Raw genomic sequence first — 22,367 nt, 5'->3', positions numbered from 1 at the left:
TCAGGCCCCCAATTCTTTAAAAAATTCTAGTTGTTATATATCAATTTAAACTACCCCTTCATATACAGCTTTAACAAAAACATGATTATATTTTCAGTTTATTTAATTTGGTGCAAAATAATAGCAAACGTGTTGATAAGAAGAGAGCAGGTGTTTTTTTTTGGTGGCCTTGTGGTTTGGCTGCAAACAACAAAGATGATATAAAACGATATTCAAGCTTTCTTGTAGTGTTGAACGTTGCAGTGGCCCTCCGATGAGATGGCAATACCAGTAATGGCCCAAAGTGCTACAAACATTAATGCTGGTAGAAAGGTGTCAGAACACACAGTGCATCGTAGCTTGTTGCGTATGGGGCTGTATAACATTATGACCACCAGCGTGCCCAGTTGACATTGCTGATCGGTGTACATCCATATCCTCCCTCACGGTTAATTGTAAAAACTCAAAGGACTTTTTATCTAGCACCATCATCAGGTAAAAATGTAAATTTTGTTTCTGACCAAATACCTGCGAAACTAATGACATTTGAGCCTCAGCTGCGCTTTGTTTAGTGCTAATTCCTAAATATTAGTATGCCAACATGTCCATGACCATGGTCAACAGACTCTTTAAGCCACTGGTTCCCAATCTGAGGCCTCAAACCCCACTAAGGGTCACCAAAGCTTCACAGGAAATCGCACTTGATTTTAAAAAAAAAAAAAACATAAATAAAAATACACACAGTTGGTCTATATTTAAGTATTTTATTCATTTCTGTGAAGAAAAACTACATTAAATTGTTATTTTTTAAGTTTAGATTATTTAAGATATACATTTTGAAGACAAGCTATATACACTGAGCCTTTACTCTCAGCTAAACCGCCTTGTCCTTCAATAGAAAAGTATAAAACAATCAAAGATCTAATAGAACTATCAGAAGAAAACACTGAATTTGTTTATGAATTAAGGATGTATAATTGTTAAGAATTAAAGTTACACAATACAGACAAAGAATTGTATAAAAAGTACCTAAAAATATCAGGAATGCTAATCTTTGATGAAATATTCACAAGAATTGACCTGCTCAAAATTAATTAAAATTGCTTTATTTACACAAACTTTGTGCAGTTATTGCATTCACTACTTTGATTCAATGTACAATTTATCAGTTTTTCTCTATTATTTTTATGCACGGAATAGAATATGAAAAATCCATAAAATAATAGAAAGGTTGGGACCCACTGCTGTAAGCCATTAACAACTGAAAGTAGTCCAAAGAGGTTTGCTTCTTAGCATGTCATATGGTTTAATGTTCCAGATGTGCATATTTGAGTTGAGCAGAAATAATTTAATGACAGAAGTAATGTGAGATTCTGTATCAAAGCTACATTGACTTGGATCAGTTAGAAACCGCTGAATGTGGGTGAGATTCATTGACACCAAAGGACCTGTGGACTCAAATCAGGATTATAAGTCAATACAAGTTGGAAAAAAGCAGTCATCTTTATTTAGCATGTTTTCACAACACTGAATACTTTTAGCCTTTCATCAGTTTGTATCTTTTAGAATGTAACTGTGGAGACAAACCAATTGATGAAAACTGCTTCTCTTTCCAAGATCAGGTTGACTTTTCACCTTTTACCTTCACTAGGCTCTAATGCACTTTCACATGTCCAGGTGAGCAGCATCTTCAGCATTACAAAACAGAGGTACAGAGTAATGTTAAACAGCTGAAACCAGACCTGGGCTCAATACCAAGTGTAATTCATCGATAACCTTTGCTTTAACCTACAGAGTTCCACATGATGGAGGTTTACTGCAGTATAACAATGATACATACTGTATGCTATAGTGACTGTCAAACACGGTCCAGTGTTAGTCTACATTTTTTAGGCACTCTTTGTACAGTCCAAAGTGACTCCAATTAAGGCTAAACCAAGGAGTGAAAGGTATTCTACTAAATAATTTTGCCCAGGTCTGGATGAAACCAATAAAATGAGAAAGTAAGACTAATGGAACGGAAAGAATGGCTCAGAGTTGTTGTGTACTGCTGTGGTCTGAGCACCGTGCTTTAGTGGCATTTTGTGGGTACCATCATGCTCACAGGCTGAGCAAAAAAAAAAAATCAGATAGTCCTCTTGCAGACACATCACAAGGACAGCAAGAACCTTAAAGTTAGACACACCAGTGTCTGAGGGAGAAGTCACAGATTCAACCTCCTACAACAACCACCACCACTGAAGTGCCCATGACAATACATAGAACATTTATCTGCTACCTTGCAGCTTTAAATGTATCAATGCAGATAAAGCTTCCTTGCTGTATCACTACTCACCAAAAATATATATATATTCTGTGTGTAATGGTTTAATATTAATAATAAAAAATTATCATCTCAAGGTCAACTTAATAGTTTTCAGGAACCTTTAAACCTTTTTTTCCCCATCATCAGTGAATGAAACTGGCTCTGGTGTTATTACATGGTGACCAAAGAAAAAAATATGGGGCAAGATGGTAATAACCTCCATCTTTGTTCAAAGATGGTCTCTGGTGTCAGATGTGAATGTCCTCCTTGATCTTTCTGCACTTGTCCACTGAACCCTAGTCCATGACCTTTGACCTATTCCCAGTGGTTGCTGTGAGTAGTTTTGGTCTTGTGTTCACAGACAGTTAATGTTGTCCGTTTCTGATCCTCGACATTAAACCGCAAAACCTGGATGAAGATCAAGGAGGACATTCACATTCAACGGCAAAGACCATTTGAACAGAGACAGGAGTCACTATCTACCCCCAGTTGCAACAGTTAGTCCATTAATCAATTAGTTGTCAACTATTAAATTAAATTGATTAATGAATTGTTTTGAGTAATTTTTTAAAGAAAAAAATTCCAAATTCTGTGATAACAGCTTCTGAAATTGTAATAATTTGTTTGTTTTAGTCCTCTGTCACAATAAATTGAATAGGTCTAGGTTGTGTACAAAACAAGACATTTGAGGAAATCACCTGGGCTTTGGAAAATACTTATCAGTGATCATTCACCATTATGAACCTAACAACTAATCGATTAATAGAAGAAAAGTAACAGACTGACAATGAAAATAAGCATTAGTTGCAATCCTTGTGTCCTGTGACTTAACTTACATACATAGGTCACATGATGACACCTGAGCCTGCTCCATACTGATTAAGACTATGACATGTGGTTAAAAGTTTCAAAAAGCTAGTAATCAGACCTTGACATAAATGGTATAGCGTATCATTTAATGCCAATGCTGAAGATAAGAGGAAACTGTTTCACAGCAGTCTGCACAGTCAAACATGTCCAGTTTACCCAAAAGATTACTAATCTGGAGGTAAAACAAAAAGGTAAATGTTAAAGGAGCAGTGTCTTTGTTTTACTGTTTACATTTTTGATGACCTTGTTCAAATTTATGCTATAGTTTTTGAATTTTGGTGTATTTTTCACACTGTTAACAGCAGGCATTGGCTTCCGTTAGAGCTGCAACTATCAGTCAATAAAATGATTAGTTGTCAACTATTAATCAGCAACTATTGTGATAAGCAATGAATCAATGAGTCGTTTTAAACCAAAAAAAAAAAATCCAAATTCTCTGATTTCAGCAAAATATGAATTTCTTTAGTCTTCTATTAAGGTAAACTGAATATTCGAGGACTTCATCTTGGGATTTAGGAAACATGTTTTACCATTTTCTGACATATTGGACCAAACAACTAATCTATTAATCGAGAAAATGATAGCTAGATTAATCAATAATGAAAATAATTGTTAGTTGCAGCTCTAGCTTCCATTCCTTCCTGTCAAGTATGGAAAATCTATAAGCAGACTCTTGAAATATGCTTCAGTTGCATAAGCCATCACAAGGATGTGTGGCTTGTTGTCAGTGTTGTCTTTGTCTGGTAGTAAAGGTAAAGCTCAGCAGTCCACACTGCAATTTGCAATCTGATGAAATGATACATTTCAAGAGTCTGCCAATTGATTTTCATATAGTCCTGACATTAATGGAAGCCAATTGGAATGGTAGAAAGAATTTACATTTCTAACAGAGCATATTGTTTGGAAAAGGGTTGGCTCTAACGTGTATTCATGATTCTTAGTCAAAAGGCAAAAGCTTTAACAAATTAAACAAGTTATATAAAAAAATAAAATTTAAAAAATAATTTGGTTCAACTGTAGATGCTTCAAAACCTGTGAGGGTGTGTGATGACTTGTGCTGCTCTCCCTAATGCACTAATATTGACAGTGGCAGAGTATAAAATTGTTGAGTTCGAAAATGAAAAGAATTATGGCCAAAACTACAAAACAAGACCCAGGTTGTTTAAAACAAACAAACATTTAAACCAGTGAATTGAGTCAGTGTGCAAGATCATCATGCAAGTTCTTTACAATTACACCCTATTCAGCTGAACAAAAACTGAAAAAAAATCATCAAAAAAATACAGAAAATCTGCCTGTTCTGTGGGGAGATGATTCACAGTTGATATTCCAATTAATGTCGAACAGAAAAAGTCAACACTTATCATTAGACTTTTCCATACAGTGGTTACACCTGCTTTCATTCTCAATGAATGTGACAGATCCAAATATAAATCTGATCAGAGTGATGTGTCCATACCTTTCTACATACTTTAAACTCAAAATATACAATATGGAGTTTTTTTAAAAGTGGATTATTTTTTCTCCCCAGAGCTAGGTTAATTGTTTCTGTCTGCTTCCAATCTTTAGATGCAGTCGAGGTGACATTTAAATTCATGATGGATAAGATCTCAAAATCTTATTTTTCCTTTAAATCAGAGATACTCAACTTGAGAACCATGATAGGGTGCCTTCTGGCCTGCAGACCATTTTCTAATTCACAATAAAAATAAACTGATTTACACAGGGATTGTTGTGCTTGTATCAATTCGTAAATGTTCAATAATGTCCCTTGGCTGTTGCCTAGAAAGTTACAAATCTGCGTTTCAGCAATCTGTGCAGCTTGCAGAAGCAGTGACACTTGATTTCTGACCTGCACGGGACTGCAGCGACTGGTCTCTTGGCAAAGATGAGTGAGGACAAAAAACATTGAAAGGTTGACAATGGAAACAGGCAATTCAATGAAAAATTGATAAATGAATTTGCCAAATCACAATTGCTGTATGCAATGTTGCTAATATCAGGCACCATCACCAGTCAAAACATGCTAGCTTCAGTGCAGTTGCCATCTGATAGCTAGGGATGAGAATAGAGAAGCAGTTTCTGTTGAGAACCTGTTCCTAATTGTCTAATCAATTGGAATCGTATGCCGCTGAGCTTATAAATTCCCATTATCAATGCCTGCATATTTTTCTGACAGTTGCGCATTGCAAAACAATGACGTCAAACTCGTGTCTACACTGCTGGTTGTCAAGGCAAAGAGGAAGAAGCAGTCCAAAGCGTGGCTTCATTTATTAAGAAACTCAAACTACTATAACTCTACTCTGTTTCTACACTGGGTTCAGTCTCAGAGATAATAAAACAGTTGTGTTGATGCTATAAACTTGTAAAGGCCTACTTTCTTAAACACAAAATTGATCAGGAATTAATAAGGGAATTGACAAACCAGACAGATAAGCAATAAAATCTTATCACTTTCAATCCTACTGGTAGCACTGCAAGAAAAGATTACCACTTCCAACTACAACTGAAGTCTTTTTTTTTTTCTGCCACAACAAACATCTTATGTTTATTCTTCTTATCTGATACATAAACATATTTGTTTGCCCCCGGGCAAAGCAAGTTGAGTATCCCTGCTTTAAATCAGATCACACCCACAGATTTGCATATATGCTGATATTATTTTCCATTCTGGGTCTAACAGCAAAGGAGGGACTGATAGGAACGGATAGGAACGGATATGGGACTTCTTTGGAGACTATGTGGCTTCAGGATTGAAGCTTTAATATAAAAAAAGTTGTAGTTGTTTGTTTAGATAGAGTTTAAGACTGCTTTCCTCACTTGCCCTGTGTGTGATCACAGTGCCAGATGGCTCACATTTAGAGATCTGGCATGGCACTGTCAATTCAAACACTTAGACCTGTGTTGTCAGAGGATACATTTTGTATTAAAATGACAGACATAACCACAATCAGAGACTTGGATCTACAGTGACAATGAAAATGTCTGTGAACACACTGCCTTCTTGACTACATGTTACAGGAGTTATATTGAACAGAGACCCTGCAGTGTGAGCTGTCTATTCATACAAGACTAAGCCAGAAAAAGACAACACAAAATGCTTACTGGGGTTTCAACTGACTGTATAGGTTGGCACAAGAAGAGCTCTGTGTCTGTATCTGAGAACATCATCAGTGACTGGTCTACAGGTGTACATCCTCCAAAAATGTGAACAATACGGTATTGTAGTTTCAACCGCACTGATATATAAATACTGTTTTTATTTAGAATCGTCAACACAGGAAGACATGGAAATAAAATGCTTCAAACAATCATGGCAACCTGTGGCCAAAAAACAAACATTCTGAAAATGTCTAAGTGCACTTACACAGCTCTGACAAGATTTTAGTCTAACCTGTGGTGTGTCATCCCCCCACTCCCCCCGCCATAAGGAGAAAAGGCCCAAAATCAAAAAAGAAAAACAGCTATTTCATGATGTGCCATTTTGGACCAAATGACAGTAACTTTCCAAATGCTTACCTTGATCAAAAATGGACTTGATAGAAACAATAACCGATGGCTGAGTGGAATGGTCAGCAAGAGGTCTTTCTTCTGTGGAGAATACAATATTTTGTAGTAAAGACTACTCTAATGCTAGATTTCCTCTGTCAACAGTTTGTGAACAAGTTTTCAGGGGTAACATGTTTTTGTTCAATAAATGGGGTTTATATCGGCTGTTAATGTGTTGTCCCAAATTTACATGGTTTAATATTAACCCTCCCCCTTTCCCCAAGAAGGGAAGCTATCACAACAGGCAGGCATGAAAAATAACCCATTTTAACCTTAAAATAAATAATAAGGAAAATGATCCTCTGTACATAGAAAAAAAGATGGGGAGGCTGCGGCACATTCACATAATGTGGATGTGGGGTGGATACTTTGATCAGGAGGTCTCTGTGCTTACACTGACTGATGTGGGATGATGCAGGCACAGTAGAACTACTAGAGCGCTCTATTGGAACCATTGACTTGCTTTCCTCGAAACATACTCTGGTCTGTCTTTTGTCACCTTTTAGATTGTGTCTGATAAAGGAAGGGCAGGGCAGGGTTTGATGGGTTTTCAGAGAAGGAGTCCATTTGCTGTGTGTTTGGAGCAGGGGCTCAGAGCATGCCAAACCCTTTGGCATAGGTGATGGCTTTCAGCAGTCTCTCCCTCAGCTTCTCCTTGCTGCTGTACTCAGGTAGCAGCAGCACATTAAAGCAAGTGTGGGACGTCGGTAACCTGACAAGACAAAACAAAACACGGCTGGTCAGTTTCACCCTGACTGATGCACGTATCAGCATCAAACAACATCATTTTAAATATATTGTTTCTGGAGCAGCAACATTTACAACAGCATAATCTCAAGTGGCAACCTCTCAAATGAAGCCAACATGGAAGTATAAAAAAAAAAATAAAAAAAAACTGTTGAAACCTTGAACGGCCACTTGAGGCTGGCTCCAGAAGTGAGTCGACCCCCATAAGGCCCTGTATTAAAATCCCCAACTTTAAAGCAGAAATAAACATGTTAACAGCCTGGTAGAACTGTTTTGGTCCCTATAGCTAATTTCCCCATTCATGACAACTGTACAGGGGGTTCATTTTTACATAACTTACTTGTTTAAATTATATTACGGCTTAAGTTATGCATAATTAAAAACGTGGCTGCTTTGAGTGACAGATGAGTGCCAGCCACTGGCGGCTGTTTTCAGTAAACAGGCATCATTTGGCCCACCTCAGCTTTACCTCTTTCCCTATTCTTGGATTAGCCAGGAGCCGGCAGAGTCAGGACTGCCAAGATAGCAATGGCCAGAGCCCACCACACTGAGCTTCACAACAGCTTTTCAGAAAGCTAAGGATGACGTCACAGAGACTACGTCCATTTTTATTTGAACAGTCTACTATATACACTCAATAATACGTCACTGGGAATATCTCAGCCATTAAAGTTTACAAGAATTTTCTGAATTTTAAGATTAGTGGCACATACAGGCTGCTTTTGTTTTAACTTGTCCGTAACAATTCGCTGTTAGCTTAACAAGCGTGCTGCGGTTGTGTACAACAACAACAACAACAAAAACATTTTTTTCCTCTTACCTGTATAGCTTTTTATCCATCTAGATTGTTTTGGTGGAATTTTCGGCTATAGAGATGGCTCTCCAATATAATGAAGCCAGATGGCACTTTGGCTTGTGGTACTCAAAGTGCCAAAAAATACATGTTGAAAAACTCAACAGCAATGTCTCTTTCCAGAAATAGTTCCAACATGATACCGCTCACACCAAGTTCTGTGGATTATCTTGAGTAATCGGGTCATGATTTCTGAAAGCACCACAAGCTGAGTGCCACCTGGTTCCATTATATTGAAGAGAAGAGACATCGGCCGATATCACAAAGATTTAGCAACTCATACAAAAACATTCTCGCTGGATAAATAGCACTACAAGTAAGAGGAAAATACGTATATTTGATTCTGGGGTGAAATGTCCCTTTAAATCATTTAATAAATCTTCAGTTAACAAAATGAAAATGTTTGTACAAACTAGGTCTCTCTTAAAACGAGGGAGCATGTCACACAAACATAGTGTGCATAAACACTACATGAGTACATCACAGCAGAGCCAAGGAACAGCATTATGTATGGAGGTGGTTCACCTGTCCGTGTCAGGGCCGTTCTTGGCAATGATCATCTTCAGCTTGCCCAGCCCACCCACAGGTGCTCTGTCAGTGCCAGTGGTGAACTGCAGAAAGAGGCGCTTCTGCTCCTCACCAAACGAGTGCAACGTCTCCCAAAACTCCCTACAATGCAAACAAACATCTCTGACAGTCAGTATATTTACATTGTTAACAAAACACAAAGTATCCAGTGGAAATTACACCAATCCTCTCATCAAACTATGTTTGTATGTGTTATACATTTTTACTTAACGTGTTAAAGGTTAGTCTTTAACAGCACTAGTAAACTGCAAATTCTTTACACCAGTATCTTGACCATTTTGGTAAGGTCTTTGCACATTGGGTTTGAAATCATACTCATAACTTGTATACACATACTGTACCTACCAACACATATACACACACACTTACTTGATGATTCGAGAATCTCTGTTGTAACCACCATCATATTCTGTTGTTTCTTCAAGTGCTAGGAAATCCAGGTTCTGCAGTGTGTGACAAAGACAAAACATGGATGGAAATAAGCATTTACTCTAATTCAAATGACTTCTTATGAGAACCCTCTTATGACCAAAACTGTTACTTTCAGGAAATGAAAAAAAACCTGTGTCAAAGTTGGTATTGTTGTTTTATATACTTTTCATGGGGCAAATATTTGTAAAAACAGACATAAAGGGTGACCAATAGCACAGATTTATGAAAATGACAAAATGCGGAGAGATTAGGTTTCCACCCCACAAGGACAATGTTTATATGTGTGGGAACAAATCTTACTCTGCTTCCACAGATGAGGAGCTCGATCTCCTCTGGTCTGAACAGGTATTTGAGCGGCGACTCGTTGGTGACCATGTGGAAGCCTCTCCTGAATGCTTTGAACTGCTTCTCCACACTTTTGTTCAGCATGTACTCTGCATACTGGGCCACAAACTCCTGCACAAAAACACATCAACATCGCACATTTATCTTTTAAGGAAACTTATCCTAGTAATATGTAGCCTTGAAGATAGCTTATTTGGCATAGTTTGTACTTCCATCACTGAGACATCTGCTGCCACGCCAATATAATGTAGGTGAATGGAATAAAAAATGTCTCAGCACCAAAAAAATCTAACAGCAACATGCCATACTGCACAAATATTCCTGTGACTGAGGATAGTCTACATATCTCACAGCAATCATTTCAATGATAAAAATACTGAGCACCTTAATCAAGTCCATGATTCATTTTCAGGTAATCGTTGCAAACCCATAAAACTGGGAATTGTGAAATAATATAAAGTCTGTCAAGAAATAATTGATTATGAGAATTATTAGTCCAGATTGTTACTGGTTGTCATCTGTCAGAAATAGTGACAAGCAGCTAAAATCTGGAGGGGAACGCTGTGTATGGAAATTCAGCAAAAGCTATATGCTGTATGGTAGCAGAGGATAGCTACTTTTTAGTGAGGAACTGCTAAAATACACAGCACACCTCTTTATTACTTCCTCTTCCATATCTGATGCACCCACACTCATACACTGAGACCCACCTATGTCTTACCAAAAAATCACTTTTCACAGAATATATATATAATAGAATGTTTGTATGAGAATAGATTTAGTAGTGTAGCGTTTAAATTACTACACACCTGTCTATTCTGCCACACAGTCCTGTGATTGTTTTTTTTTACTTTCACACAAGAAACAAACCACACCAGAGTTCAGTTGAATGCAGACCTCAAGAATAAGATTTACACAGTTTAGTTTTAATGTTTTCTGTTGGCTCACCTTTCTGTTTTCATTTGTGACTGGAATCTTGTCCCCATTTTCCCTTAAATCATACATAAGTGGATTTCCAAACAGGTCTGTCTGGGAAATTTGGAAAGTGATCATCATGTCCTCCTCCACACTGCCCTCATACTCCAGCAGCTCCTTCAGGCTCTGGTACAGAACCTTTCCAACACAGTCAAATTATCACAGTCACAAACAGGGCTGTTCAAAAACGTTTCAGCACTTTCAGCAGCATAATCTGGTTGCAAAACTGCATTTGTACCATAACTATCAGCTAAAAAACAATCACAGCATTTGTGTCGCAGGATAGTTCTTACCGGGTTGGCATCAGCCAAGTCCCTGAAAGTTCCTTTCTTGCCCATCAGCTTCCTGTAGACCACCATAGGAAAGTGGACATCCAGGATACAGTTGTTATAGATGGCCAGACCAAGAACGATGCCGATGAGAGTGTACTGTCCCTCATTTTCAAACGATGATGGGTTGAACCAAAACATTTTGGTGCGCTCGTCGTATGTGAACATGCCTGAAAAGAAAAAGTGTAAATTAATACTTTGCATTATTGGCATAATAGATTCTTTGAAGAAGAATGTGATGCCTTGGGTATAAATTGAACCTTGGTAATCATTGGACTTTCCAAGACAATGATGCTAAGCATAAATCCAAGTCATAAATTTTAAAAAATACAAAATATTGACCTGTTTGAGCGTATCTGTATAAACTGCAGAATGGAGTTGGGAAAAATAATTTCCGCTTTGGGGATTAATAAAGTGATTCTTTCTCTTCTTCATTATGTTTCACTGTGACTGTCACAATGTCATATAGCCTGTATTTAATGTAACTCAGCACCCTTGCCATCTTAACTAACACACAATAATGCTGACAGCCCTAATTTTATAATGTAATACTACACTGCACTACACCACACTAATATTATTCCAGGAGGATTAAACCTCCTGTAACCTGTAAATGTAACCTGCCTTGTAGTTACACCATTTAAATGACCTGTATTAGTTACTTTAGCTGCTGAAACTGTCACTGCCCTACTTGCAAACATTAGTTCACACGCAATTTTGTAGCACTCAAACTGAAAATGAAAGAAACATGTTGAAGGCGAACAGTGTTATCCTAACTGCACATTTTAAATTTCCATTACATTTTGAGAGTGTTACTTCCTGTTCAACTTATGACATATAAAAACACTGTAGTTTTTCACATGCAGTTTTACAGTGCGATGGAATAATTGTACAGGATATTTCAGGTGTAATCAGCTTCCTGTTAACTTCTAAATAAGGACCTCCTTTGATTAAAGTAGCTTTGCAATGTCACAGAGAATCTTTTGAAAAGGCGTGTCCTTACTGCCCCACGTCTCAGTAATTAAGTCGGTCAGTAAAACATTATCATACCTGATAGGGAAATCTACCAACATAAAACCCACACAGTGTTCTTCAACCTGCAGAATCACCACAGCCCACAAGCTATGTATAAGCTGCCTCAAGTAGATTACACCGTATTTAACAGCTTGTTTAAAACAGGGTTGCCACTCTTTTGTAATGATACTTTTCAAGGACAAATTATTTCAAAATGAAGGACAAATAATTAATGTATATGTTCACATATACCAACCCAGCAGAGTACTATACAATATCTTGAATGATTTACCAGGGACCAACCAGGAACAGGAAAAAAAAAAACACATTTATTTCATCACTTTTATTTGTTTTAATCATTAAATGGTCCTAATTGGGCACTGTCTCATTTAAGTGCTCTAACCATTTTTAGGCCCAACAAATAAAATCTGAGCTTTATTGCAATAACTAATTAATAACTAAATATCCAATAATGGTCAGACCACCACGCCAAAAAAAAATTCAATATATTAGCCAATGATGTGCTTACTCAGACAAAAATGGGCTTTCCAACCATATGTATTACAGCCTGTTTATGTCAAATATTGTGGAATTCAAAAAACCTTTGTGGAGAGTGACAGGAACAGTGTATCAAGCTTGTTCCAGTGCTCCACATGTACAGAAATTGTATAATGGGTGAATTTTGAGATGATGGGAGTCCACAAGGCTAAAATTAAAAGATTCCAACAGGCCAAATCTTAAAAGCACTTTCAAGGACCTCTTTATTGCTCTTTCAAGGTCTTGATTTGTTTTTATTAAATCCAAGCACTTTCCAGATCCGTGGCAACTGTTAAAATCAGCCTATATGGCATCTAAGGGTATATTCATACCTATAGTTTGGAGCATTTGTCTTAAAATCGGGAGCATTTACTCCCTTTGTGCACTTTATTTGGGCATATATGTGAACACAGCAGTCACACTCAGATGCAGGAGAAAACAAGCAGGCCAAGATCTCTTGAAAAGGGTGGTCTGGGTACGCTTCCAAGCAGACTGGGGTGCGTATCAATTGTGGTGTTTTTATGATAGATATGTGACTTTAGCATTTTTCAACATCAGCACATCAGCACAGGTGTTTTCTCTGATTAAAAGGTGTGAACGGTGTTAAAATGCTGTGTTTGTATCCTACTCCATGTACTTTGTCAGTTCATTGAGTCAAGTGTCAAATCATTACTGTGCAAGATGCCTCTTTTTTTGTCCTGTCTCCACACTATTATTCACATACAGTTGCAGTCTAATAATACCGGTACTAATAATGGATCTGATATTTCTTCATAAAGAAAATAAATATACACATCAGAAGCATAAAAGTGCTGTATAACCGTCCGTCATCTACCAAAGTTTCATTTCCCCATGTGGGTCCTGATAATGCAGGATGACAATCGGCAAAACTGTTCAATCAACAGTCTGTATAACTTCATGTTCACTTTTTTGTAAGTGTGAACAGGACCAGAACTAAAATGCAACAATGCATCATTTTTTCCCTTTTGTCTAGAACAAATTAACCAAACTACTACCCTTAACATACAGTTCTTACCAATATCTGGGTTGAAGATTTCCTCCACCACCAGCTGAAAGAACTCTTTGGAAACGCCTCCTTCATCAACACCTTGCTCTCCTTCAAACTCCACATATAGCTGCTTCTTCAAGTCTGCAGGATTCTCCATTGCTATCATCTCCAGCTATAGAGATACAAGAGAAAGGAAATTATAATTTTTATTAATTGTATTTTTTATTTATTTATGCTTTGGCAATAAAGATTCATGTCATTAAAGCATATTAAATTAAAATAGATCAATGCAATGTGTCCAAGACCAGAATTGTATTATTAAATTGTATGTATTGAACTGGCACACACATACCCTGACCAAAGCGTCATCAATGATGTGGTCTCTGCGCACTTTGAGCCTCAGGTAGGGGTTGAGCTGCTGACCCTGCACCAAGCTGTAGAGCACAGTAATACGCCGCTCGCTGTACATTCGGATACGGTTGTCATAGTACAGACCCAGGTTCTTGGTGACGGCGTTCAGGATGAAGGGGCAGGTCATAAAGGAGAACTTGTTTTCAGTTTCAACCTTAAAGAAAGTGTAGTCCTTGTCCATCTCCAGCACCTCGTTAAGAGGCTCATTGACAAATTCCTCAAATGGAACGAGCGGCCGCCGGCAATCATTGGTTCGGATCCCCAACTCCGTCTCCAGCGGGTCCACCCGAGGGCCCTTCTTGTTCCGTCGTTCCTCGCCCAGTAGCTCCTGCAGGGTGAGCTCGCTGGACTCTGGAATGGGCTCCTCGTCCTCTTCCTCGTTGTGCTCCATGTCGAGGTCCCCGCCCAGCACATTTGCATAGTAGACGATCTTCAAGCACTTGGTGGCTGCCACCACTGCGTCATCATCGTTTACCAGGTTGCGGCTGTTGAACTCGTTACTGATCACCTTGTAGGTAATGAGCTGCTGGAAGGTCTCCACCATGCGCCGGATCTGCTCAGCACTGTAATGCGACCACAAGCGCGCCAGCTTGGCCTGAGCTGCCAGTGGGAGTTTGCTCATGGCCTTGCAGAACTGCGGGAGAGCGATCTCCAGGTACTCTGGGCTGTGGAGGTTACTGTTTTCCATCACTATAACAAACAGATTCAGGTAGTTTGGGTCTCGTGAATAAACATTGTGGTACGTCAGGTCGCACTCTACATTGGGTGAGAGGTAGACCAGTGCATTCAGGAAGGCAGCTTCTATCTTCTCATTGGACAGCAGGCGCTCATAGACCCGCCGTACAGCTTCGATGTCTACCGACACCTCATCAGGGGCCAGCTTTTGGACATCATTTTCCCCTGAGGAGCCCTCTCCGAGCCTTGACGATGAAGAGGAGGCAGGGGAGTCCTCCTCCATAGCTGTTGCAGAGCAGGCAGCTGCCTCCTTCTCGTCCTCATCCTTGTCCTCATCCTTACCTTGAAGGGACTTGAGCTCCTCCTTGGTGTGAGGTTTGGACCTCCGGAAGCTCTGCACCAGGCCCTCAGCACTAGAGAACACCCGACCTATTACCCTGATCAGAGGTGAGTAATCTTCCTTCTCTCCACAGATGTCCAAGATCTCATAAATCTTCTCCTCTGTCAGGTAATTTACATCTACAAAAAGAATCAAACAATAAAAGGTTAGACATAAGACTACACAATCATGTGACTTTAACAGTATATTGGGCTCAATTTCATTCATCCATAGCATGTAAATCCTGAAAGCTCACCTTTGAAATTGTCCCGTACAGAGTGGACATCTTTATGGTTCATCTTCCTGTTGCTGCAGGCTGAGTTGCTGTGAGCACTACTCTCTAGGTAGGCTGAGGCAGTGCCTTTCTTCGAGGGATGGGGGTCACATAGCTTAGCGTTGACCTTGTAGAGCTCCAGGGCTTTGACCGCTGCTGCGTTGTTGTCCATGCGGTTGAAGTCGACCGATGAGGCACACCATGAGTTGGAGCACGACTCATTCCCACAGCCCTCCGTTAACTGGTGGTAATAGCGCTCTATTAGATGTTTGGCAGCTGCTCGCTTCCTGCATTTAGAGGTAAGGGACAACAGGTTATAAGCACTGCAACAATCCAATTTAACAATGCAAAATGGGATGAATGGTAGAGACAAGAATATTTCCCATGTTTACAATTTAGCAATCATTGAATGTTTATTTAATCAGACGACTTAAGACTGTTGTTGGTGGTCAAATGAGTACAGTACAATACAATACAGTGCATTGACAATATACTGCCACATCCATTTTGGTTTAAGATTTTTGAATGAAGTACTCTGGCTGCCAAAGTATGTTGAAGTTTTTCTATGCATTTTGCTAGAAAAAACAACTTTGTTGGGAATGTCAGTTAGATTTATCATCCATCTTACCCATTTTATACACCCTCTGGAGAAGCAGATAATTATTTGTTATAGTATTGGCTGAACAAAAATGTATAGCCTGTATACGATACCAGTATTGGTTTTCGAGAGTTAAATAAATCCGGTATCAATGTCAGGCGGTATAAATGTATTAACATAAACATTTGGGATGTTCCAATCCGATCTCAAATATCGTTGTCAGTCTGATCAAAGCATTTTTAATTGATCGTGTCTGTTGAGCTGTATTAAGCCCAATCCGATCCTTTGTTTTACATCACCTGTCACATGTGTTTTTACTTGTAAAGCTTTTATGCACAGTGCAACCATCGTTAACTCTGTCTGCTGTCTATCTCTCCTCCACGTCGCTGAGGCCTGCTCGGAGGAGAGACAGATAGCAGTAGAGAGCCATACGTTCACCATGAAGCTGAAAGTGCAACAAAAGCCCTGCACAAAATATGTACAGATGCCGAAAATAAAAGCTTAACAGAAAACATCTCATTAAGGTAACTTAAACATTAAGGCTGCATAAGGGGACAGCAAAAAAACAAAAAACAAAACAAAAAAAAACATTAAGGAACTTCTTAGATGCATGCATTTTTTCATGCAATGAAGAGTGATTCTCCTGTATGTAGGAAAACACATGTATCGGATTGGGATACTGAATATTAAATGACTCAGATTGGGATCGGGGCAAAAATCTTGATCAAGACATCCCTATTAAACACAAAGCTTACACAAGCATAGCATAAAAACGCTGATATGGCCCTTTTAAACTTCATTTAATTAATTCTTGACATTGTGCAGACTAGTTTGACATAATAATTTTAACTCAAGATCTAATGAAAGCACTATCTTTTATCAGAGCTTTCAACTCCATCACTCTACTTAATTGCCCATGATAATCATTTGTTTTTAAAGAAACTGAACTGTGATCCTTAAATAATTTAATTCATTTTCAGACAAAAAAAAACAAAAAAACAAGCAATGCCCTGTGCTTAGCACTGCAACACTACCAACTTGGAATAACATATTAGCATGATAGTGTCACTTTTTTGTTGCAAAGTTCTGTAACTGTGGCTCAATGTGTACATATCATAACATGATTATAAAGAAACACAATCAACAAGGCTTTAACTGTAATAAAAGAAAAGAAGAAGTGAGAACAGACAAGAACAAACTGAGGTAGAAGGGCAGTTTTAAATACATGCTCACATGCTAGACACACCAATGTGCTAGTGTAAAATGAGTTTTACTTACATTCGGCTTGCTTCTGGGTTTTCTATTTCAGGCTCCTCGTATTCTCTAATTGAACAATAAACAATAAGGATAAGAACTACAGCAGAGGTCACGATGTGCATTAGAATTACACCGCATACTGTTGGCTCTCCATTGGATGCATTAGGGACTCTAGGGCAATATTATTTGACATTTTGATTTAGAAATCGCACATGTCTTAGGGATGATATGAAAGTGATGTTCTAGCTAAGAGACAACACTGGAGTCGGTGTAGCTAAAAGCAACCAGGTTAGCCTTACAGTGATTAGGGTCACAGTGTATTCTGCAAAATGTTAACAAGCCTACGCTGTTACTGTCAAAATAAACGTTAAACAAAAATTACACACACTCAAATCTTAGGGGGGCAATAGTGCTAGTCAAGCAGAAATGTCAGGGACCTGGACACCCTGACGCTGACTTAGCAACCTAATGTAGCAAATTCAAGCTAGCCCGCTGGCCTTGTATAAAACTAACGTTACTATTCATGCAAAATGACATTTCCGAAGTAGAAACAATTTTCATTTTAAAACAACCGATGCTTGTGATAAACTTTGCCTAAATATATTCATAAAACAACTAAGCAATAGCATCCACAGCTAACAGCTAGCTAGCTATCACTTTCCGTGTTTCTCCTAGCATCCCCAGCATCCCCGGCATCCCCGACGCTTTCCTCTTGGCTTCCCCACCTATATGGTCCTCCTGCGGGGCTAGTCTCGGCCTGTGGTGGCGCACACTCACAGTCCTCCTTCTCGTCGGAATTCATACGAGACTTTATCCTCAGTTGTTTGTTATTCTGTTGCTGTTTGTAAATGTATCAAGTCCTCCACAGGTTGATTACAACTTCAACAGTACGATAGTTGAGGCGTAAGCGGGCAGCGACAAAGGATTTTCTATTCAAAACTTCATTCACGGCCTTCCTACTGCAGGCTCTTTCCTCTGCCTGACGTTCACAGCCATCTTGACTTCACCATCAGCCTACGTCCCACAATGCACTGCGTTCTGGCTACAAGACCTGCTGGAATGGATTATACTGCTGCAAGGAACTGGACTCAATCATATTATGGTTGTACCCAGGTTGTAGGTGGCTAACGGAGCAGTAAATAAACAAATAAAAATGAAAATAAATGGTCTTTTTATTATTCACATAGTTATATATAAGTGATTGTACAGAATTTGTTGAAAAAAAGGATATAAAAGATTTTGTCATACAGTATAGTCAAAACTTTCTAGTGAGAAACTTACTCTGGGCCAATGGGTACAAGGAGAGGATGATGAGAATCCCAGACCATTGTGATCTCCAAACTTGTCATCAAACTCAGAGACCTGGGACTTAACACTGCCCTATGTGATTAGATCCTGAACTTCCTGACTGGAAGGCAGCATTACATCCTCCAACTTGATTCTCAACAGTGATGTCCCGCAGGACTGCATGCTCAGCCCTCTCCGGTACTCCCTGTTAACACACAACTGTCTGGCCAGCCACAGCTGCAGCACCATCATCAAGTTTGTCGACAACACAACTGTCATTGGCCTGATCACCAACAACGATGAGATGGCCTAAAGAGAGAAGGTCAGAGCCTTGACATCTTGGTGCCAGGACAACAACCTCTATGTTAACATCACCAAAACAAGGAGCTGATTGTGGACAGATTCAAATTCCTCAGGATTTACATCAGCGAGGACCTGACCTGGACCTACTCTATACTCTGCAACTTCTACAGGCACACCACTGAGAGTATCCTGACTGGCAGCATCACTCCTTGGTATATAAAGCACGAATGGTAAATGGTATTATTGCCACACCTGCATCAGCAGGTCTGTTTGGCTCACTGAACAGTCAGGCTCCTGTTTGTATCCAACTGACCAACAACTTAGTGATAAAGTGCACAGTGCACAGTTTAGTGCAGTGTTCAAAATACACTGTGGCTTTTAGGGGAACCTTATTTTTCAGGGGTGGGAGAGTACTGCACACATGCCCAGTGTGTAACACGTGTTAAGTGCATCTCATAGCAGGAATAGACAACACTGCTTTATTATTCATATAGATAGATATTTTACAATTCCCCCTAATTTCTCAAATGAGGGCAGTTTTTCAAAAGTTTGTCCAGATTCTTCATCAACAACAGCAGTAACACAGTGGTTTGTATTTAACATGATTTGTTGCTGGTTAATGTGGACACCAACATGAAGCAGGAGGAGCTCAGTGAGTTTATGTGTGTTTGTGTGTACATGTAAGTCAGTTTAACACTGAATACTGAGGGGAACAAATTAGATTTCTTTTAGCTTATGGTGGAATCTGGTCAATTATTGGGGGGACAATATTTCATATTTCATATACTGTACACACTACAAACTAATATTATTGTCAAGTTTGCCTTATCACAAATGCATCAGTAGCATCTGCAGATATAAAATTAAACGTGCAGTTACAAGAATGCCAAATGTATATTGGAGGTAATTTAGAAATAGTGCTATTACATAATTTTCCCAGTAGAGAGCACTATTTGAGCGATATATCAATAGAATCAGCTTCAAGACCGCTGGTCAACAGAAACTAACAAAACAAAACAACTCCTCCTTAAATGAAAACGTAGGCTTATTATTGGAACAAAAATAAATATAATGGCGTTATGACTTTATGAATGAATTACTGCATTAGTTTGGAAAATTATATAGTGCTTTAATAACATTCTATAAATAATCAAACAAGTACATACCTTCACCCGTGTATAACTCAAAAAGAGGGAATTAAAGCAAGCAACAACCCTTTCTCCATCACCTTTGAACATTTTCTGAACAAAAAAACAACTATTTGAAAAAAATACAATAGTCTTTGTAGAGCGAAAAACATCTGACTACAATTTCTAATTATTCATATTAATTTTGTTTTACTTGTTTTTCAAAAACAGTTCAGTTGGGCGGGAAATCAGCGGAACTGGCAACCCTAGCTAGCTGCTCGGTTTGCACGGACCATTTGCGCTAGACCACACCCCGAATTCAACTGTGACCTGACAGACGAAGCTCAGCTCTGCCACGAGGGAGTTTGCGAATTGTACCGAAGAACCAAGTACAAGTTCAGTAAGGTAATGCAAGTTAACAGTTACCTAGCTAGTTAGTCTTCATCAGTTCGTTAGCCATTTTAAGATAACAAAACAGATATTCTGTCAATATGACATATGTTCTACTTTGCCGAGTTAGTTCATTTTAGCTAGCACCACATGCTACTTCTTTGAACAGTTGTCTTTAGGCGTACGTAGCCTTCACCTTCAAAATGTAGGTGAAATAATTTTACTAAGCACTATTCATTCAAAAATATCGATTCATTTGGGTGTTTTGTAAAAGGGTGCGGTCATATCGAAAAAACCGCAAGCTGTCCCGCTTGAAAATGGAGTCTGACGGGATTATTTTAGCCAAAAGTAGCGCAAACTAATTTTTTAAAAATAGTTTTACAGTGTTAGCTACAGGTAGTCTACTTTGATAAAGTTTGTTTGAACGGGTCAATTAACTTTTAATGTGCTATTAAAGCGTATAGGGCCCCTATAGTACCTTTGGTACTAGTTACTGTTCCCACAGAAGCTAACGTTAGCATTATTCTTTGCTAGTATTAACTTGCAAACTGCACGAGGTCAGTGGTTTCACAAGTCACGCGGTGTTAGTCTGATAACGTGCTGTGCCAAAATCCTTCGGAAGGTAAATTTTACTGTTAAGAAAATAATTAACATTAAGTTACATAAGATTGTATTTATGTGCAATGATACCTTTTATTAATCAAGTGATATTCATTGTCCTTTCCCCTGTCTTTCCTAGGGTTACTTAGGATTTATGTAACTAACTGTCCCATGGTATGTGGTAGCAAAAGAAATTGTAATACATTTTTCAGCCTTTGAATGTTGTGTTTGTGTTTTTCAGGTGAATAAACATGGATGAGTGGGAAGAAGAGGTAAGTTAGTTTAGTGTCAGAGTACCAACCCAGATGAATCAATTACTAATTATGTTCAGCTTTGTTGTTCCTGTCATGGAGCTAGACAGTCAACACGTTTTCAATCTACCCATTTTTACAGGGAACTACTACTAGCACTACCACACTAACCACCACTAGTGAAGGTATGTTTACTGCTATGTATGTAATTATGTAGGGCTAATGTAAAGGACCAGTGTGCAGGATTTAGTGGCATCTAGTAATATAGTTTCAGATGAGGGGGCTCCAGTCAGGGTTTTGGGGGCAGATCACTGGAAGCAGTATTGGCTGTTACTTTAATTATTCTTAACAACACTGTATTTTAAGTATTGTGTTTTGGCATGCAACATACCCATCTCTAAAATATATATACACACACAAACCACCACTAATATTTAGCACAAATATCAGCAGATAATAATCGATGGCCGATCGATTGGCACGCTCTTTGTTGCAGATCGCAACTCCCAAATGTTGGGGTGGCTGCAAAACATGCGCAAAAAACATGAATGCCTCTATTTAGAGCCAGTGTTTGGTTTGTCCCTTCCGGGCTACTGTAGAAACACGGTGGACTAGATATACAAGGCTCATTCTAAAGTTACAAAAACATACATATGAATACATATCTGTATTCAGGTGATTACATACTAAGGAAAACATAGTTATGCATATTATATTCCATTTCTGCCAATAGATCCTCCTAAATCTTACACACTGGACTATTAATAGTGCTAGTACAACATCCATTTTTAATATGTTAAATTGAATGCTCTGTCCTTTAGCTGTTGAAATCACCTTTTTGTAACAGTGAAAATTTAAGGTAATGCGTAACTACAATGATTGGGTAACTCTAACAAAGATGGTGGATTATTGGAACTTAACACCTTGTTTTCAGGCAGACAAGAAGGGTCTTGGAATACTGCCAATGGTGAATCTGGAAGGGGTAAGTGTGGAAAGGATGAGCAAAGACTATCTATCCAAGAGGACATTGGTGATGATTGTCTCTTGTTTCACTCTAGGTTGTGGTGGAAGAGGCAGAGGAGGAGGATTTAAAAGCTCATTCTCCTCAGGTGCCTATTCATCTCTTATCAAACAAGTAGTTAAATGATTGTTAGTTGAGTGACTGAACATTTCAATGACAAGATTCTTTGTCATTTTAATAAGTAGCAATATAAATGACAAGATGCCACAATGGCCTCTTACTAACTTATGTGAGACATTTGATTAAAGAACAGTTGAATAAC

The 22,367-nt window shown here is 38.7% G+C and overlaps 2 protein-coding genes across 5 annotated transcripts in view; one reads left to right on the top strand and one right to left on the bottom strand.

Moving 5' to 3' along the window:
• Positions 1–1,459: 1,459 nt before the first annotated feature.
• Positions 1,460–18,165, bottom strand: LOC118339986 (ubiquitin-protein ligase E3A). The gene is made up of 11 exons (XM_035677829.1): positions 17,852–18,165; positions 17,148–17,192; positions 15,254–15,558; positions 13,885–15,137; positions 13,560–13,704; positions 10,937–11,142; positions 10,617–10,781; positions 9,624–9,779; positions 9,261–9,334; positions 8,829–8,972; positions 1,460–7,415 (listed from the first exon to the last, which is right to left on the bottom strand). Exons 1-11 carry the CDS (start codon positions 17,926–17,928, stop codon positions 7,295–7,297), a joined length of 2,691 nt encoding a protein of 896 aa, XP_035533722.1. The 5' UTR covers positions 17,929–18,165; the 3' UTR covers positions 1,460–7,294.
• Positions 18,166–20,100: 1,935 nt separating this feature from the next.
• Positions 20,101–22,367, top strand: part of ddx4 (DEAD (Asp-Glu-Ala-Asp) box polypeptide 4) — an 8,332-nt gene continuing 6,065 nt past the window's right edge. For 2 of the 4 annotated variants that reach the window (XM_035677825.1, XM_035677827.1), the window contains exons 1-5: positions 20,101–20,248; positions 21,075–21,105; positions 21,227–21,269; positions 22,019–22,066; positions 22,143–22,193. In XM_035677825.1, the coding sequence (XP_035533718.1) occupies positions 21,085–21,105; positions 21,227–21,269; positions 22,019–22,066; positions 22,143–22,193 (163 nt within the window). In that variant the 5' untranslated portion in view covers positions 20,101–20,248; positions 21,075–21,084. Of the gene's footprint in view, positions 20,249–20,827; positions 20,856–21,074; positions 21,106–21,226; positions 21,270–22,018; positions 22,067–22,142; positions 22,194–22,367 lie in introns of those variants that run through there. The other 2 variants (XM_035677826.1, XM_035677828.1) reach the window with 2 other exon arrangements.

Source organism: Morone saxatilis, unplaced genomic scaffold, assembly GCF_004916995.1.
Source record: "Morone saxatilis isolate NCDOM2014 unplaced genomic scaffold, NCSU_SB_2.0 Contig6, whole genome shotgun sequence".
NCBI lineage: Eukaryota > Metazoa > Chordata > Actinopteri > Moronidae > Morone > Morone saxatilis.
The sequence above is the reverse complement of the archived record's forward strand: the minus strand, read 5'-3'. Positions and strand labels throughout refer to the sequence as shown.

Excerpts from the sequence above, each read along its gene's own strand:
- LOC118339986 (XM_035677829.1), bottom strand. The coding sequence starts at position 17,928 with ATGAATTCCGACGAGAAGGAGGACTGTGAGTGTGCGCCACCACAGGCC. Across the intron at positions 11,143-13,559 it reads AATCTTCAACCCAGATATTG|GCATGTTCACATACGACGAG; the intron begins GTAAGAACTGTA and ends TTTTCTTTTCAG. Across the intron at positions 8,973-9,260 it reads AGAGATTCTCGAATCATCAA|GGAGTTTTGGGAGACGTTGC; the intron begins GTAAGTGTGTGT and ends TTTGCATTGTAG.